The sequence below is a fragment of the Aptenodytes patagonicus genome, chromosome 12, assembly GCF_965638725.1.
Source record: "Aptenodytes patagonicus chromosome 12, bAptPat1.pri.cur, whole genome shotgun sequence".
Classification (NCBI taxonomy): domain Eukaryota; kingdom Metazoa; phylum Chordata; class Aves; order Sphenisciformes; family Spheniscidae; genus Aptenodytes; species Aptenodytes patagonicus.
Genome location: NC_134960.1, coordinates 672,994 through 692,456, shown reverse-complemented (window position 1 = coordinate 692,456; position 19,463 = coordinate 672,994). Strand labels below are relative to the sequence as shown.

Sequence of the window (19,463 nt, the reverse complement as noted above, 5' to 3'; positions counted from 1 at the left end):
ACAGGCGATGCTGTTGCTACTGCTGTGATGAACCCGCTTTCAGATGGGGTGCGAGTTCCTGTCCCTGCCTGTAACTTAACACGGCTGCATATTGCCCTAGGCTTGCTCCTCTCGCTGCTGTGGCTCAGGGACTGGCTTTGAATAGTTCCCTCCACTGTCCAAGCTCTCACTGGCTTTGGGAGGAGCCAGCACCTTCCCTGCAACGTCTGCGCTCCCTGGGTCGCGCTTCTCTGGCAAAACCCAAGTATAAGTACCCCCTGGATGTCTCACATTTTTGTGCAGGCAACGTAAACCTTTCCACAACAGGCGGCACGGTGGCACCACCGAGTCGGGAGCCTGTGCCGAGTTACACAAATGCGGGATCGGTGCTGCCTGCGGGTCCAGGACGTGGCTGTGCTGCGCGGCAGCCGAGCGCCGGGTTAGGAGCCGAGCAGGGCGTCCCTTCGGGAATATGCCCCAGGGATTTCTCTAATGCTTTTCACAGATAAACTTTTTGCTACTTTGGAAATATTTCTTGCCTATAGAGCTTCGAACCGGGACGCTTGTGGCTAAACATAAAGCACCTTAGGAACTTGAGATTTTCTTCTCCTGATCACAACAAGGCGTCTTGGTGTGTCTGATAGGTGAAAAGCTGTGCAAGAAGCAGAGAGATGTCACACCGAAGACACGCAGAGCTGCTGAAACACCGTGTAACACGTGCAGCCAGCAAGCGCCTGCTGTGGCAAAGGGCACTCGGAGGTGTGCGGACAGCCCGCGCCGCACGGCCCCACGTCCTCTTCGCTGGGAGCCACGGGAACCTGCGGCCCGTCAGCGCTGGCACCGGTGTGGGCGCGTCGCTGACGGCGTGTCCGCTCTGGCCAGTGACCGTTTGTTTTCCCTGAGCTCGGATGCAGCAGTCGGTGTGACTTCTTCAGTTAAACCCCAAGAAATGTGACCGTGGAAGGGATGAGTTTAATGTCAGGTGACAGGACTTCTCCCCACCCCCCTTTGATTGTTATATTTCAATTTCAAATTCTAATGAAGATTTCAGGGAGCATTAATGTAACAGGGATGTGAAGGCAGCACAAAGCTGAATAATTTTACAGAGCTACAGGGCACAGCAGCACCCAACAGCTCCCCGATGTCCGTGCTCCCTGCAGCGCTCAGCCTGTGGGGCATGGTCAGCTCCAGGGGTGCAGACCCCCACAGACCTCCTCTCCTGGAAACAGCCCCAAACCCTCGATGCGGGGTCCCATGGTGCCTCATCAAATTGGAACAAATTCAAAATGAATCCCAAGGCAGATGCGATGGAAAATTGTTTGTTAGAGCACCTGGAGCGGGAAAATTCTGGGTTCGGTTATTAAACTGATAATCAGCTTGTTTGGGGATCCTAGGAGGGAAGGGCTTTATCTGTTGCAACTACAGCTATAGCTCCAGGATTTAAGCAGCTTGACCTTCTTCTTGGACTAGTTTTAAGATGCAGCAGCTCTAATGGAATTTTGAACCACTTCGGACACGTAGAGGAGAGATTCTGTACTATGGGCAAGTCTTAAAATCCCTTCCATTTGGAAAAATTTTTTTGAATTTTTTTTTTCCACTTTGAAAGTGGAAAAATATATGTATTTGCTCTTACTGGTTTGTAGATGATGACCAAAATGCGGTAAATATGAGACAAACAGCTATGTTGGGAGCAATGTGTGAGGATGCTGAACAGCCTTCTCCGGCACTGTTTGCCTGAGTTTTCTTATTGTTGAATTTTGCCGGGCAGCGTAGGGTCATGACTGCTTCTGCCCCACACTGTGCTCCTCTGGTTGGATGTGGAGGCAAACGCCCCTTGCCGAATTAGGTGGAGGATGTTTGAGAGTCTCTGCTTAAATGCACACTGAACAGTCCTCGCGCTGCTCTTGTTCAAGAAATAAACAAATTCACAGCAACTGAAAAAATAGCTTTGGGCCACTGAATTTTGGCAAAGCAAGAGCATTCTAAGTCCTTTTTTGGCTACATAATCTTTGTCCCTTTGAAGGAAATATATTTTTAATTTTGTTTAACATTTCAAGCTCTTGTCTGAAAGCAACTTGTTCTCTAATTATGCTTTGATTTTTAAAAATATTTTGTTTCTAAACAAAGCCATTAATTTTTAAGCGTGTTCTGTTAGGCAAATGTCTAAACAGCAACTTTTTGTAGGTCCAGTTCATTACATTCACCAAGATAAAGGCCCAGGATGAAAAGTCAGCCCTAAAACCTGTCTGCGGTTTCTATTTCTCCTGCTGTCGGGTGTCCTCGGTGCGGTGCTGTCCCCGGGACCCAGCGGTGAGCCTGCTGACCTCCAACCGGGGCGCAAAGGACCAGAAGTGCCAAATGCAGGTTTTCTTCAAATATTTGGTCTCTGATTCAGGCCTCGGCAGCTGAACCTTGGTTCTTCCTTTTTCCTTTGGTTGAATTTTTGTTTTTCTTGTCTCATTCCCTTAATTTTTCCTACGAAGGGCTGACTCCAAAGGCCTGGAAGCCAGCTGGGGAGCTCCCCGTAGCTCCTTCCCTGCAGTTTTGTCCAGCCTGCAGCTGACGTTGAGCTGGAGAGTCTCTCAGTTCCATCTTACAACAACGGATGGCATTAAAAGGCAGCAGCGATCCTGGATTCCTGACGGAGAAATGTGCAAACTAAGGGCAAGACTTTGGGGGCAGTTGGGTAAAACATATCAATGTTGTTCTTTCTCCATCCTCCCCAAGATTGCCCTGACAAAGATACAGCCGTTTGACTTGTTGATTAGCAAAAACGTTAGCAGCCCTCCTGTTTCAGGACATGAATAATTAATGTTTGTTCCTCATTAATTTCTTGTGGAACAGAGTCCTGTTAGACTACGTTTAGACGTATTTCTAGAATTAGGAGCAAATATAACAAGAAAGAGATGCCTGACAGGTAAGTGCTCTCTTACACACAGACACACACACACACCCCGCCCCGGAAAACATTGTCACGTTGCTCCTATTATCTCCATCAGGAAGAGATCGGGTTTATTTTTAACAAGCGCCGATGTATCCTTTGTTACAATTTTAATTTCAGGGAATGATACAAGAAACAAGTTCTATAATTAATGCACATTACAAACGAGTACAAGGAAGACCTCACAGTTAGCATGAACTGTCTGGCATCTTGCATTCCTGGTACCTCAAATCAAAACCTTGTTTACTGAAAAATTAAAAAATAAGATTGCATCAGCTTTCCAAATGCTACTGCTGGAAGACAGGCTGTTTGTTCTGCCTCCTTTAAACAAATATTTCAATGCTGCAGCATAGCTTTGGCACTTCTAATTTTCTAATACGGCCACAATGCTTTTCTAATAGTAAAGGCTTTTTTAGTTTTGATCTAGGATTAATACTCGCAAACACCCACTCAGCCTTCTGCAGCTGCCTGTGCCCACTGGCTGGGACCAGTAACGTGCCCAAGACTTTGCTCCCCGAGAGCTCCTCTGCGTGCAGCCGGCAAAACTTTGTTTTGTTTTTTAATTACAGAAGATGAGAGCGAGCACTTATAATATAATCTGAAGCAACGCGCAAACCCCAGGTACTTACCCTTTCCTCTCCTTGGAAGGAGGTTCAGCAACCGGCCTGACTGCCCGGTCCTTCGGGAGCACGGTCCGGTGGGCTAGCGTGTGGTAACCCAGGCTGAGCGGACCCGCAGGCATTCCCTGCCCGCTGAGGAAGCCCGTCCTCGCCAAGATGAAGAGCTGCGAGGGATGGAGTCCTGGGAGGGAAACTTCACTGCTACTTCCAGCACCATGAGCAACAGGACTTGCATGTAGTTATTCTGCTTCCCACGACCCTTCCCACACCCACAGGTTTCCCTCCCTGGCCTATTAGACCCCGACTTTCCAGGTCTCGGCCACGCCAGCGGGCACAAGGTAGGAACAGCAAAAGGCAAATCATGGAAGAGAAAGATATGGGACAAAAGCACATGTCGCAAAATCTGCTGGTTGAGTCAGATTAGTTGCATGTGCTGTTGTTAACGGGTCGGCACCAAGATCCACAACCAGCGCGGAAAATGCACAGCCACCACCAGGGAGGGACTCGCGGGGAGGTCTGGTCTGTCCAGGGGACATCGGGCAGAGCCAGGGCATGGAGCCACCCCCGGCCGGCCGGGAAAGCCCGTGCTTGGAGCAGAGTGTACTGATCCACTCGGGTGATGGTGGCGGAGCGGCACGGCCCAGGCACACTTGCTACCAGAGCAGGTCGGTAACACTGATGAGACAAGTGCTTACTGGAAACTTTTGTTGCTCTTGTCTCAATGAAATGCCATGCCGTTATTGTTCTCTCAAATCCCTGTAAGAAGGAGTAATCTGGCAGTCACAGAATGGTTAAGAGATGGTGTCTGCAGCTATGTGACTATGTATATTGCAGTTTTCTGACTTTTAATTTATTGTCATTATTCTCTTCCAGGCTCTGGCAATTTTCGGGGTAAGCAGTCTGTCAGCGAAAGCTGTGTGTCCTGCTGCAGGTTCATATTACTTCACTGAAGGGCCTTTTCCCTGGGTGGATGCCGGGAGTCTGCTGCGGTGAGCTCCAAACCTGCTCTGCCACGTGGCAGACACCTCGGTGCGCCCTGCCCTGCAAGCACCGCGCGCTCCAGCCCCAGGGAGGGCGCAGGCACCGTCCCCCGTCCCTCACCATCCCGGTCCTTATGGCCAGTGCAGCTCCCCAGAGCCACGGCCCCGGGTCTTCATCCGCTCCTCTGAAAGAGGAATGCCGGCGCCAGCAGCAACCTTTATTTCCCTGAGTTGTGCCAGGTTGGTCAGACCGACTCCGGTACACGGGGGCTGTTATGTCGAACGCTCACTGCAGATTTTTGGTTGTGTTTACCGTCAGCGTGCAGCTCAGTGATTGGAGCTGCGGGGCTTTACCAGGTGCTGTGGGATGCGCTGCTGAATGCCAGCCGGCTCTAGTTTTGGTTTCACAGCTCATCTTCGTGACTATCAATCAGAGATGCGCACCTTGGACTCACCCCTGCAGCAGCCAGCGGGAACATCCCTCCTGCGGCTCCATGCTTCTTCCCGTCTCCAAGTTCGTCCCTGCCCGCTGGGCTGTGGTGACCCTCGGCAAGCTGCTGAGCCCCCCCAGCGCCTGGCCCGTTTGCACGGGGAGATGGCTCAGGAGTGGTGGGAAATGTGCTTTTTGTCTTAAACTGCCTGTAAGATCTCTCTGCTGCAGGACCCGGCTGAGGATCTCTGCTGAGTGGTACCTTTGTAGCGATGCCACAAAAGATTGCAGCTTTTCTCTCTGAAATAGTTTCCATCCCACCCCCACCTGTATTAAAAACTTCCCAGAATGACAATGGTCCTTCCCTGGCCCCTCGCTTCAAACCCTTAAAGTTCTTCTTCAAAACACCCTTACAGCACCTTTCATTCTCTCCAGCCTTCTCTTCGGGGCCAGGCCCCAGCTGACCTCTCACTGTACCCGCACCAAGGTGCAGTTATAACTCCGGCGCAGTCCTGCCTCTCTGTTTAACCCCGTTACTTTCAGCCCTGCGGAGGAATGGGCTGCTCTAAAACCCGAGTGCTCCGGGTGACACTCTATAGCCTCGGAGACTTCCTCGCGGTCAGATCCCTCTCCTTTGAAAGCCTGACACGGGGTGGCCTCGCTACTGAGCCGGGCAGCTCCTGTAACTTAGCAACTTTCTTTTTGCTTTGTTAAGTTGGGCTCTTCAATCTCCTTAATGAATAAAAGAATCAAGCCAGGTAATTGATGCTTGGCCGTTTAGCTGATGAATAATTGACTGTCTGGGTAATCCTAGATATTTCCTCGATCAGATTGTGCGGTGGAACAGCCGTATCATACTGGGTGCAGTGTGGCTTGTGCTTTTAGGGTACTAGAAATGTGCCGTGTAAACCCAGGTCCTGCAGGAACCTTCCAAAGTCAGCGCTCGTCACTCTTCCTTCACACGCATCAGGCATTTGCCCGTCACCAAAGGCTGCACCTCAGCAACAGAACTTATTTTATCACGTGAATCTTGGGTCAGGTCTGAAAAACATGACTTCTTTTTCAGATACACAGTGAAGACAAATGCCAGGGCGTGACAAAGAAACCCTCCCAGGACTCGGGGTGGGCAGGGTAGGGGAGCAAAGGCTCAAGGCGGGAGACAGAAAGCGGGTACCCACGGTTGTGTTCCCCCAGCGAGGAAAAGGAAAGTATCTTTGTGTTAGCCACGCATTGCTTTAGCTTCCTCACGGATCTCGAAAGGTAAAGTGTTGCAGCAGTCTACCCCAGAAGAGCCAGATTTGCAGGAAATTATGTGGTTGTTTTAAATAGCAATTGAAGAAAATTTAATGGGGCGAGTTATGTTGGCTTTGTGACTGTAATAGGTAGCGCTGCTTACAGCCCACTGTAGAGAGGATATTAGCATGAATTGTGTGTTAAATAACACGTTTGTATTTCAAACTTCCCATCAGTCCTGTGTAAGCATTTACCATATAATTTTTAAACTAAATTGAATGAATACAATGAAACCAAGAGCCTATTGACAACACTCTGACTGTGATGGGCTTCGAATTAAATTCTGAATAAGAAAATAATATTTTTATATATTAGGAAAACAGATAGCAATCTTTGAATTGTGGCAAAGAATAAAATAGCGCACGCTTTTAATCTTACTTTTACCTTCATATTTTCAATGAGTCACTCGTGATGTTTCATCAGGGTATGGGTTTGGTGGGGTTTTTTTCTTCCAGAAATACTATTAATTATTTACTAGTATGCGAATGATCTCTGAAATCTATTGCAGCGACACCTTTGAGTCTGCAGATAGTTTCTGATGGCAAGCCATCTGGGCTCTTTTAACTTGTTATTGTTTATCCTTTGGACTTCTCTCCTCTGTTTGTAAGGTGTAACGTCAGTAGACAGGGCCAGGAACATCAATATTTTACAGCTTTAATTAAAGGGAGCTCAGCAGCTAGATTACCCAGTCCGGTTTCTTTCAAAGCGACTGCCTTCAGGAGGGGAGGAAAAGACTGCTTGAAACAGGCAGGCAGGAAAGGTGTTCCTGAGGGGGGCTGTGGCAGGGGACAGGTCTGAGCTGTGACACGAGCCCCGAACCGAGCTCTGTGTCCAAATGTGTGATGCTTGGCTGCAGCACACCCCCCAAACAGCGCGTGCAGTTTCACACGGGAGCAGGGGAAGGAGGTGTATGAGGGCCCTGACGGCTCCTCCTTGCTTGAAAGGGAAGGAAGCAACAGCAGAAAGATGGGGGGGGGGGGGAAGTGCCAGCCTAGTGCAAATGCTCTCGGAGCCGGGGACAGAGAGACGTGCTCCGACGAACAGGCACTACCTCGGGCTTTATACCCGGCTTTCTGTTTGCATCCTCTTATTTATTTACGTTAACCAGACGGCACTAAATAAAGGGAGGATTCAAAACAAAACAAAACAAAGGCCTGAAACTTACCCCTCTATTAATTACTTCCAACATAGCAGGACTGCCTATAAATATGGTGCCACTTTAGATAAAACTTTCATGCAGCTATTTAGGCCCACTGAAATATAAATGATTTCCTTTAAATGTTTTATCATAAATCAGGGCATGGAGCTTTGCGACAACGCGCCGGTTCCCCCCGCCCCAGCGGGAGGAAGCCGCTTGGCCAGCTCGCTCCTCCGCGCCTCTCCAGCCCCGGGCGGGCACCTCGGGCGGGCAGCGCCGGTGCGGGGCGGCCGCGGGTGCGGAGCGGACGCGGCCCCGCGCCCCCGCCCTTGCGCGCCCGGCCGGCGGCCGCTGTCCGCGGTGCTGGCGGCTCGGAGCCCCCGGCACCGCCCGCCCGGCCCCGCTCCGGCCCGGCCCCGCTCCGCTCCGCCGCCCCCGGGCCCCCGTCCCGCCCAGCGCCGCCCGGGGACGGGGAGCGCCGCGCCTCAGCCCGGCCGCGCTGCCGGCAGCCGCCCTGCCTTTCGCGCCGGGCCGGGCCGGGGTGCAAGGGGAAGGCTCCCGGCGGGGAGCGCCCGCTCGGCGCTGCGGTGCGGGACCGGCGGGTAAACCCGCCCCTAAACCCCGCTACCTGCTTAGCCGGGCTGGCAGCCGGCCGCCCCCCCTCCGCCGCGCAGGGCCCGGGCGGAGGGACCCCGCTCGCGGCACGAGCTGCGGCTCCCGTAAACACCTACTGCCCTCCGCAGCGTTTCCCAGCGCCTTGTCGCACCCTCTCAACCGACGCTCCTGCATCTTTCGGGGAGAGAACAGCTCTCTAAACATGCGTAGCAGACTGTGAAGCTTTCTTTTTGGAGGGAATTATAAAATAGGTTACTTCTTGTCGTTTGGCCCGCATTTTCACCCGCTTTGAGATACAGAGGCAAGATGCTGCAAGCATCTTTGGTGTGTGCGTGTGTCTTGAATGACAGGCATTTCACCACAGAAGCAGTGCCTCTTCTCTGGCCATCACACCAAAGTCAATACATCTGGCAGGAAACCAAGACAGCAACTCCTCCGGCTCTTGATCTGGTTTTACTAAGGCTCCTAAAACTCTTGGAAACTTTAAATCTAAGAGTAGGTTTTAATTTTGTTTAAGAAATTCAGGTTTCACACTTGCAAAGCACTTACGTCCCTGGACCATCAAAGTCTAGTAGTGTCTGCAGATGCGTGAAGATTTGGAGAACGCAAAAACAAAACGACAGCTCAATAGTAGAATCATGCCAACTTCAGGACCGTCTTTCCCGGGGGAGGGGGGGTCGTTGTTTGTGTTTTCTCACACCGAGCCAAGGATCAGATGTTTCCAGCCCGCAGTACGTATGTGACCGTGGCACAGCTCTGGTTCACCGGCCAGCTTACAGGGCTTAACTCACCCAGCATCTCTCAGTTTACTTTACCCTCCTGTACTTGACAATATATTTTAGAGGATTTATGAAGGGGGTGGTGGGAAGAGAGTGTCTGTGTCTGTGTGTCTGTGTGTGGTTGCAGAGTAATTTCAGCCGCCGAGGGAAGGGCAGCACTGGTATTACCCTGATCCACCTCCGCGCCCGAAGCTGCGGCTCCGGTCAGGGACCTTAGAGCCTCTCTGGAATTGGAAGCTGCTCTGAAGACATTTAAGAAGCCCCATACTCTAGCCAGACAGATAGATTTCTCACAATTTCCTATGAAAACAAACTCCTCGGTGGAAATACTTCCTTGCACCGAGTTTGAACGGCAGTCCTGCCCGCAGTCCCCCAGTAACCCCGCAGCGCTGACGGGCGCTGCCGTCAGTTGAGTTTTCCTCAAGGAGGATCCCCGAGTGACAATTGATGTGGGCATCTGAAGGGACTGGGTGCCAGAGGACGGGTGCTGGACAGTTTAAATCCAAGCTCGTGATCGCTGGGTGCTTGATTCGGCGGCACCCCGGGCGGAGCTGGAGCACTGCCTGCCTCCCCAGCTGGCTGTGGCACCGCGTCGTTACATTAACGCAGCGCTGTAGGGTTTCTATTAGTCATGCAGGAACCACAAAGACGTTTTCCCTTTGATGCGCTGTGCCTTGTTTGGTTTATCCCTCCGGCGTCCGAATGAGCGGCATCAGTCCCCGGGCTTGGGGGCAGAGGAGCCGTTCTGCGGGGGGCTGCGGGGGAGATCTTTGGTGACGGGCAAGCGGCCGGTGCCAGCAGCGGCGGGGCGCAGCCACAGCAGACGCCCCGGCAGCAGGTCCCTGGGCAAGGACGGTCCAAACTTCAGCCCGTGGGCTTTACCCACGGAGAGATGCCCCCCTCCTCCCGTCCCCTCCCATCGGGACCTGCCGCTTTGCGTCCCCCGGAGGCTCCTCGCTGGCCGAGGGAAGGGCAGGATTCGAGCGGGGAGCGCAGCCGGGGCTGCCCGGGGACCCGGCGAGGCGGCGCCCGGCCCGACCCGGCCCGCGGCTGCGAGTCGCCCCCGGCCCCGGCCCCGGCCCCGCGCCGGCAGCGGGCCGGCCCCGACGGCGCGTCCCGCCGCCCCGAGCGGGGTGCCGCAGGGCGGCGCGGGGGCCGGGGAGCCGGGGGGGGGCCGGGGCGTCCTGCTGCCCGTGTGCCGCCCGCGCTGCCCCCGGCTCCCCGCGGCGCAGCACGCGTGCGCGGGCCCGCTCCTGGCAGGCAGCGTGTAAGACGAGTTGGGGGGGGGGGGGAGGGGGGCGAGCGGGGGAAGCTCTGCCATCGAACATCGCTCACTCGGGCAGTGGCGAGCCAGAGAGACAACCCTGAGCCGATGCCAGGGGCTGCCTACCTGCGAGGTGCGCAAAGATGATGGCCATGAACGCCAAGCAGCCGTTCGCCATGCACGCCGCCCTCCAGGAGCCCAAGTTCTCCAGCCTGCACTCCAGCGCGGAGGCAATGCGCAGAGTTTGCCTCCCGGCCCCGCAGGTATGTAGATGAAGCGTAATTACCGCTGTAAGGCACATTTTCTGACAGGCACCGGCTTAATGTTTTTTTCATGTCGCCAGAACAATCGCGTGTCTCGGAACCTCTCTCCCCCCTCTCCCGCTCCCGCTCCCGCCTCTGATCCACACGTCTGCGCGAGCAGGGCTGCTGCCTTCGTATTAATTTTTATGACCTGAGCTCCGAGGAGGAATCGCGGTGCCGGGGCAGGTTTTTTCATCCGGAGATGACAGTATTCCCCACTGACTCCACCATGCGCGTTCTTGCTCGCAGCTGCAGGGCAATATATTCGGGAGCTTCGATGAGAGCCTGCTGGCCCGCGCGGAGGCTCTGGCGGCCGTCGACATCGTCCCCCACGCCAAGGGCCACCACCCCCCCTTCAAGCCGGACGCCACCTACCACGCCATGAGCGGCGTCCCCTGCGCCGCCGCCGCCCTCCCGCACCCCGCCGCGCTCGCCGCCCACCCGCACCCGCTCCCGCACCCGGCGCTGGACGGCGGCGACCTGCTGGAGCACCTCTCGCCCTCGCTGGCCGTCGGCGGGCTGGCCGAGCCCCCCGCCCTGCCCGCGCCGCTGCCGCCGCACCCGCTGGCCGCCGCGGGCCCCCTGGCCGTGGGCGTGGGCCCCCCGGGGGGCCCGGCGCCGCCGCCCGCCGCGCCCGAGGCGGAGTCGGACCCGCGGGAGCTGGAGGCCTTCGCCGAGCGCTTCAAGCAGCGGCGCGTCCGGCTGGGGGTGACCCAGGCCGACGTGGGGGCGGCGCTGGCGGCGCTGAAGCTGCCGGGCGTGGGCTCGCTCAGCCAGAGCACGATCTGCCGCTTCGAGTCGCTGACGCTGTCGCACAACAACATGACGGCGCTGCGGCCGGTGCTGCAGGCCTGGCTGGAGGGCGCCGAGGCCGCGCACCGCGACCGCGCCGCCGGCCCCGAGCTGCTGGCCGGCGCCGAGCGCAAGCGCAAGCGGACCTCGATCGCCGCGCCCGAGAAGCGGTCGCTGGAGGCCTACTTCGCGCTGCAGCCGCGGCCCTCCTCCGAGAAGATCGCCGCCATCGCCGAGAAGCTGGACCTCAAGAAGAACGTGGTGCGCGTCTGGTTCTGCAACCAGCGCCAGAAGCAGAAGCGCATGAAGTACTCGGCGGTGCACTGACGGCGCCCGCCCCCGCCGGACCCACCGCACAGGCCCCGGCCCCGGCCCCGGCCCCGGCCCCGGCCCCGGTCCCGGCCCCGGCCTCGACCGCCCCGGCGACGCGGCCTCGCCGAGCTCCCGGGGCGGCCCTGCCGGACCCCCGGGGCGGGACGGCCCCGAGCCCCGCCGCCCCGCCGAGGCATCCCGGCCCCGCCGCCCGCGGCGCCAGCCCGCCCGCCCCGGGACCGGAGCCGAGCGCGGCGGCAGGCGGCGGGGCCGGGCCGGGGCGCGGGGCCGCGGGGCTTCCGCCGTTTACCGGACTCCGTTCCGCGACGGGAAGAGCCGCTCTGGGAGCGCGCCCCGGGCAGAGCCGCCGGCCGCCCCCGGGCCGGGCCGGGCTCGGTCCCGCTCCGCTCCGTCGGTCCGTCGCCCCCCCCCCCCGCCCCGTCCCGCCGCGCAGAGCCCCGAGCGAGCGCGGCCCCCCCCACCCCCCACCCCCGGAATAAAGCTTTATTTTTCAACCCGAAGGGACGTGTCTTTCCTCGCCGCCCCGCGCCGGCAGCGCCGGCAACGCCGAAGAAAACATTCGCGAGCGCAAAACCAACGAAAAGCTTTCGGCGGGGCGTCCCCCCCGGGAAACGGGACGAGGCTTCGCCCCGCCGGGCCCCCGGGGTGCCATCGGCGCCGCGGCCCCGGCCCCGCTCCGCGCCCGCGGACCGCCGCGGGGGCTGACACCGCCGCCCCCCCCCCCGCGGGCCCCGCTGCGCGCCGGGGCGCGTCCCCCCCGTCGGGTGGAAACGGAACACCCCCCCCCCCCCCAAGAAAACCTATCGCGGGTTCATTTCTAATGCTGTTTAAAAGGGGAAAAGGCTTTTATTTACGATTCCCAGAAGCACCTTAACGATTAAAAATTAATGATCGAAGCGCGAGCCTCCTCTGAATATTTCACTTGAGCATTTCAGTGAGTGACAAACATCAAGCCTTAGAAGCGGGTCTCGCCCTCCTCCCCCATTAGGGAAGGACCTTACAAATTCAGCCGTTTAATTGCAGGTCGCCGGGAAGCCAGAACGCTCCCTTCCTCCGTTTTTCCAATGAGCCCCAATGATTTTTCCCCAATCAAAGGTCCTTTAATAATAAATGCCCTTATGCCATTACATTATATTGCGGGTTCTGAAAATTTAAAATAAGGGCGATGCAATATTAATCGCCTACCGTAGTATAAAAGGGGCAGAAGGCAACGCAGGCGGCATCCTTTCCCCGCTGCCCGCTCGGGCTTCGGCAGATGCTCTCCGCGGCTCGGCTGCCGGTGCCGCCGGGCGCGGGGGCTTTGGGCGGGTGTTTTTACACAAACCAGCCAGGTAAGAGGCGGTTTTTTCTCTTCCCTCCTCCCCGTGCGTGGCTGGGAGCGTCCCCCGCCGCCTCCCCCGGGGGTCGCGGCCGCTCCCGCTCGGCCCGGCCGGGCGCGGCCCCGGGCGGCCGCTCCGCGCTCCTGCGCCCGGCCCCGGCTCGGGCCGGGGACCGGCCCCGGCGGCCGCCGGGCGAGCGGGCGCGTCCGTCCCGGCACGGCAGGGCTGCGGCTGGACGGGGCGGGGGCGGGGGCGGGAGCGGGGCTCGGGTCCGGTGGTGCCCGGCGGAGGGGCCGCGCCCGGCGCGGGGCCGCTCGCTCGGCCGCCCCGGAGCGCCGGGACGCGCCCCCCCCCCCTCGGCTCGCTGGCAGGACCGTCCGAGGGCCCCGTCGCCGGGCGAGAGGCAGCACCCTCGGGTGGGAAGGAGAGATCCAGCCGGACACCCAGGGCAGGGCACCGCGAACTCACGCCGTTTCACAAGCCCTTTGCGTGGAACAGAATAACAGAATTTTCCAGCGTGGAGCAGAAGTAACTTAAGCGTCCTAAAGCTGGCCTCGGACGGGGTCGTTATCCTCCCCGGTTTGCGTTAAACCTAGCTTGAGCCTCACTTAACCTAGCCTGAGCCTCGCTTAGCCCGTGTTTCTGCTCACCAGTGTTTACTAAGAGAGCCTCACCGCTCTGGTGGCCGTAGCTTCTTGCCTGTTCACTTCTGAAAGGGAAATCGGACCATGCTTGTTCTTACGATGGCAGAGGTGTCACTGCAGTTTTACGTGTTGTGGCTGTTCTGGTTTTGCCTAGATCTGCTATGTTTTTGTGACCATTTTGCAGTTGTCCCCTTTGGCTAGGTCCAGAAAATGTCTTAAAGATGTAAAACAACTTTCTCAAACCTCCCACGACGGTCCCAGAAATGAGCTCCTGTGTGCTCCTTCTCTCCCTCAAATACTCTGACCAGTGAGATCTGAATCGCCTGGTCCTTCTTGTTCGTCCTCCTTTATTCCCGGTTCCTCCCTGCATGGAGTTGGCACTGCAGAGGCTCTCTTTGCCCAGATTTCACTCTAGGCAAATTCCGGGTTTCTTTTCACTCTGCATGTGCAGGTTTGTGCCTTGCTCTGCCCAGTTATCATGTACAGGACCCGATCACTTCATTTGGGATTTCACTGTGGACGTCAGGTACGTGCTGTTTTAATCGTTGTTGGTGCCTTAGTCTTCCCCCGGGTTTGGCTCCCAAAGCTCTGCTGCCAGATAAATACACTGTGATACAGGAAAACTCATCTGATCTTCTCGGAGCTGGGGATTAAGTTCTTTCGACTTCAGTAGGAATAGTTCAGAACCGGTATTTATTGCTGAGGAGGCACAAAGAAGCAGCCTACATTTTTCTCCTTGGTCTAACAGGTAGTGCCCTAAAGCCAGAAGGCAACGCCAAGGGGTGGTGGGAGGAAGGCAGAAGGAGTCCGTGCTCAGCGGGTCCCCTGGCTGGCAGCAGTCAGGCCCGGGTGTGCAGCGCTCTTCTCCAGTCTCACCTTCTCTCCGCTGCCACAAGTGTGATCACCTCCAGCTTCTCTGCCCCCCCTCCCCACCTCCCCGCAAAGCCAAAGCACAGGCTGTTTTGGCTGCAATTGGGAACTGCAAAGATAGTTTTGCTGGCTGCTGCTCTTAAACAGTAAGATCTGTATTATGATCTTGGGATTCTGTGCCCTGGGATACAGACAAATGCATTACGTGCACGAGGTGCCGCTCACTTTTTGGTACCCATTGTGCTGTTAAAAGGCTTTATGGGAAACCGCGTGCTGCCGAACAAATCCAGTGAGAAGTGTCACCGGGAGAAGCCCGGCAGGGGAGTGCAGCCCCTCGCCCGCAGCCTGCCTGGCCTCCATCCTGCCTGGCCTCCATCCATCCCCGCACACCTGGGCCAGGGGCCGCCTTTCAGCTCAGCCCGGGGCCTGGCTCCCTGCTGTGCTCAGGACCCTCAACAGAGGCCAGTGCCAGCCCTGGCTCTGCTGGCTGCGGTCAGGCCGGGCAGGGGCTGCTCCAGGGCCACCCTCACCCTCTCAGGGTATGGGTTTTGTGAGGAGCTGCCACCAAAACACAAACCGCCGCTCCCTCGTGCCCTGCTGATCTCTCCAGGTGCGTGAGGATCAGGACTCTCAGTTTTCTTGGAGGGCTGAGGCTCCTCGTCCTGGTCAGCAGGTCTGTGGGACCTACCCTGGGACACTTAATTCCTCACACCCACACACACACGCAAACCCACCTCTCACCGGTAAAATAAAAAATGCAGGCCAAACTTGCTGAGAAACCGAATTCCCTTTTAGTGACAGCCCAGGTAAAGGGAAAAGTGAAACCTGCTGAACTGGGAGATGGGCAGGGAAATGCCGAGTAAAGCCCATGTGTATGAGACAAAGGTTCAGCAGGCAAATCCCTGTCTATGGTTTCTGAACCACTAACAATTGTTTTATTATTTTTTTCCCCATTCCATGCTTGTTCCTTAATATCCTGCTCTCTGTCTCCTGGGAACTGCACACAAGAGATGAAAGCACAGAAAACCAGACAAGCCATTGGCGGTGCTCACTCAATTGATTTTTACACAAAATTTGCCTTCATGCACGAAGGATGGAAAAATGATCCCATTAATAATGAATAACAAAAACAAATGCAGGGAGGAAATCAATAGAAGAACATCTGATATCACGGGAGCTGCGGGGGTGGGGGGAAGCCCCCAGACGTACAAAAGCACGTGTGGGAGGGGAGGGGGAAGAGGCAGGCGAGGGCCTTGGGACAGGGCATGTGGGGACACCCAGCACTGGTGGGTTTGGGGCTGGGGGGGGAGGGTTGGGGCGTGTGGGGGCGAGGCAGCAGCCTGCTGCCGTGGTGCAGATGTGAACGGTTGACGGCCTGGCAGGAGCGTGCGTGCGTGCGTGTGTGTGTGTGTGTGTGTCCGCCCATTGGGGCAGGGTTCGGCCACCTGCGTCCCGTGGGAGCTGCAGGGCCCCGCTGAGGGTCCCGGCTCCCGGCTGCTCCTGCAAACCAGGGCGCAGAGCAGCTCACATGCACTCGGGGTGGCACTAGGGGCTGGTCAAAGGAGGCAGCCGCTGGCGAGCGGAGCACAAGCTGGAGCTGGGGCTGTGTTTATTTCCCAGAGAAAACTGGTGATTTTCAGCTGCAAAAATCCTAACTTCCAGTCTTTTTTTCCTCCACACTTCCCCCACCCCCGCCGCAAGGTTTCACTTCTCCCGAATTTGGAAGGAGGACGTTCTCCCTTCCTGCGAGACATGTCCAGTTTGGGATAAAAAATGTTTCTTAGGAAAGCAGTTTCTGCTGGAGCTGATCTGTGCTGAGAGCCCAGCCTTTGCTCCAGGCCCCCATGGGGCTGTGGTCCACATGGCTGGAGTGAGGATCGCCATCTGCGCTCGAGAGATCTGGGACTTCAGGGTGAGGTACCACCACAGCGCTGGGGCCAGAGGACCAGGAGTCCCAGCATCCCGGGCTGCCCAGCCCAGCCTAGCCAAGCCTGGCTCAGCCCAGCCCAGCCCAGCCAAGCCCAGCTCAGAGAGGGAGGAGCGGTCGGAGCAGCTGCAGGAAAATCACCCACCTTGAAGCAGGGCTTCCAGGGTGAGCAGGGGACCCTGAGAAGGGGGCTCTGGCTGGGCAGCCTGGTGGTCCCCAGCAGCCCGTACCACTGCTGGCCCGTCACCACCCAAACAAGCCCAGCACTCAGCCCAGCACAGAGACAGGACTGTCCGCTCCATCACCCACCGGTTCAACTGGACCAGCCTGGGGATGCTAAGCGCACGTGGCCGTAGGCTTTAGGTGGGCATTCACAGCAGAGACAGGAGCTCTGTGGAGACTCGCTGACTCAAAAGAAAATGCCGCTTTACACCAATACAAAGCAGAAGGAATTCATTCCAGTTGTACAGCTTTGCTAGTTATTTTCAGAACAGAGAGTTTTAAAGCAATTAAGCGAATTTGTCTTTAATGACAGCAGTTGTGCTTTGCAGTTTGCCTGGAAGTGTTAGATACAAATTTATTCCATCATCAACACATGGTTTAGACTTTGTTTCTTTAAGCAAATTTAGAATTCTGTATGGAGATACATGTCACAACATTTTCAATATAATTTTATATGGAGGAATAAAACAATACACAGCAGAAAATGAAACACTTTGACTGCTTTTAAATCCAAAGAGAATTAAAAATGTACAATAACGTTATACAAATCTAGATCAGCTATTGTGAAATAGTACTGACATACGCTAAATGTCGTCAACCTGCCTGGTGAAAATGAAGCTCCTAAATGCAGAGTGTAAAGTAGAGGTGGTGTCAAAACTGCTGAACCCCCGCATCCCCCTCTCAGGCAGTGGAGTTTGTGGGTGGTCAGAGTCGGCTCGGTCCCTGACACTTGTTTTCACTGCGCGTGGATTGGGAAGACCAGTGCCGGGGTCAGAGCAGGGACTCCTGGCCATAGCGTGCTGTCAAAATGGAACAGGCTGCATGGAAGATGACCTTTTGTCTCATCTGCAGATTTGCTGCCTTTTCTGCCAGGGGCTTGCTGAGGATTAGTGAAACGTTTCTGGGACATAAATGTAATATAGTAATACATTCAGGAATAAGTAACAGTTATCTAGTGCCCTGTTGTGTCACACCAAGATGAGCGAGGGTCTCCACAACCCTTATGTGTAGAAGGCCAATACCGAGTCACTGGATGCTGAGGGCTGAAGGGTCTGGACCTGCGCTGGGCAGCGACGGGGCTGCGGCTGGGATGCCTGGGCTCTGATCCCCCCATTGGGGTTACTTCTTTCCTCGGTGCCTTTACTCCATGCCTTTGATGTTTAAAGCATTATGTGTTTTCGTTCTTTCCAGGTGTGCAAGGGGAACCGGGAACCGACTGCCTGCACAAGCTGTGTCACCCAGCCCTTGCTGGCGGCTGCGTGGGGAGCCCACGGGGGCCGAGGGGGAGGCAGCCCTGCCAGTGCCTGGGCAGCATCCAGCGCTGCGTTGCTCCTGGGACCAGACGCCCCTGGCACTGCCTCCCACCCTGCCCGGTTCATAGTGGCAGAGCCTGATCCTAACGTGGGTTATTATTTATAAATGTTTGAAGAGTGCAATATCTCTTCATTTACTCACTGTCATAACAGAAAAGCTGGGAGGGAAACCAAGCCATCATCCACCAAAAGAGCAAAGCATTTGGGTAGTGCAAGGGCACTAAATAATTCAGCGCCTATTTAAAAATGTAGTGTTTTGTAATTTCAGTGGAACCATCTTGGTTTGACTCCCCACATCTTCGCACTTGAAGGAGATGTTCCCGCCAGGCAGGTGAGCTGAGCTTCTCCTTCTAGGAGAGAAAGAAGCAGGGAGCAGGTGGGGAGGTTAATCACACTGTCAGCATTTACTTGCTTTTTAAACTTGCATGAGTTTGGAGATCAAAATGGAGAGGAGATGTAGGGCAGATGGATTTGCAGGGAAACCTTTGATTTTTCTCCTCCTGAGGCTGGTGTGTCTAACACATGCCTTCCGCGAGTTTACCGGGGCCCTTGTTTACACAGGGCAAGCCCTGCCGCTGGATCTCGAAAGCACTGAGGATGTTGCTGGAGGGAGGACCGTGGTAGAGGGGACAAAGCCTCCCCCCCAGGTGTCCCTCTGGCAGGGGCCGAGAGGCAGCGCCCTGGGCTGCCTGGAGGAGAAGCACCCACCAGGGCTGCCGCCGCTTGGCTCAGTTAAGAGCAGCCCTGGCAGCCCCAAAACGGGTGGATGCGACAGCAGTGGCGCGTACGATAGCAGGGGCCACCTTGGAGAGACTCCCGTCACCACCACCCTCAGAGCTGCCTTTGCCTGTGCAGCTGAGAGTTAGCATCCTCCTAACAGACCTCTGCCGAACTGCGTGCACAAAAAATAAGGTGCTTCCCCGAAGGAGAGGGGAGCACAAGCACCACAAACAGAGCTGGTGTCCGGCCCCGCTGCGCTGATCCCTCCTGGACAGCGCGGGAAGCTGTCGCGTGATGCTCTGCACCCGCAGGAGGGCTCGGGGGGAGCTGGGTCTGGTGCCGCTGGAGGTGATGCTCCTTGGTCTCCCGTGGTACAGACCCCTTGGCCTCAGAGCAAGGGGTCCCACCACCTTCGCGTTTGCATCTTGAAGTCGCTTCCGAACAGCAGCTGGAGCCATTCTTCGGGCTGAGGAAAAGCAGGAGAGGGCTGGCACGGGGAGCAGACGGTCAGGATCCGGCCTTCCAGCGAACACCTGCTCCCCAGGACTCCCCTGCAGCACACAGCTAGAGAGGCAGATGGAAACTGCAGAGGCTCTGATGTATTTGGGCTTGCCTGTGTTACCGGTTCTGGGAAGAAGAGACAAGGAAGGATCGTAGCTGATCGTGCTCTTCAGACACGCCACGAGCAGGGCCATGTGCAGGAGCTGCAGTATTTATGGCACGCAGAGAACATCCCTTTCATCTCCCGTGTTTGAAATCCTCCTCCAGAGCTACCTGTGGGACAGTGCTGCACAGAGCGCGCCCAAATACACTGTATAATTCACACAACAAAAAACACATAAAAGGATACTAGGCCTAGAAGACAAACCCACTAGAAAATCAGGAAATTATTTGGGGAGAAGGATTAAATTTTCAAGACCTTTGCAGGATGCATAGCTAAGGAAGCTTCAGCTGAGCACCCCGTTGTCACCCGTCATTTGCC

The 19,463-nt window shown here is 56.4% G+C and overlaps 1 protein-coding gene across 1 annotated transcript; it reads left to right on the top strand.

The window, feature by feature from the left end:
* Positions 1-10,182: 10,182 nt before the first annotated feature.
* Positions 10,183-11,460, top strand: POU4F3 (POU class 4 homeobox 3). The gene is made up of 2 exons (XM_076350505.1): positions 10,183-10,302; positions 10,591-11,460. Exons 1-2 carry the CDS (start codon positions 10,183-10,185, stop codon positions 11,458-11,460), a joined length of 990 nt encoding a protein of 329 aa, XP_076206620.1.
* The last annotated feature ends 8,003 nt before the right edge of the window (positions 11,461-19,463 follow it).

Excerpts from the sequence above, each read along its gene's own strand:
- POU4F3 (XM_076350505.1), top strand. The coding sequence starts at position 10,183 with ATGATGGCCATGAACGCCAAGCAGCCGTTCGCCATGCACGCCGCCCTC. Across the intron at positions 10,303-10,590 it reads TTTGCCTCCCGGCCCCGCAG|CTGCAGGGCAATATATTCGG; the intron begins GTATGTAGATGA and ends TCTTGCTCGCAG.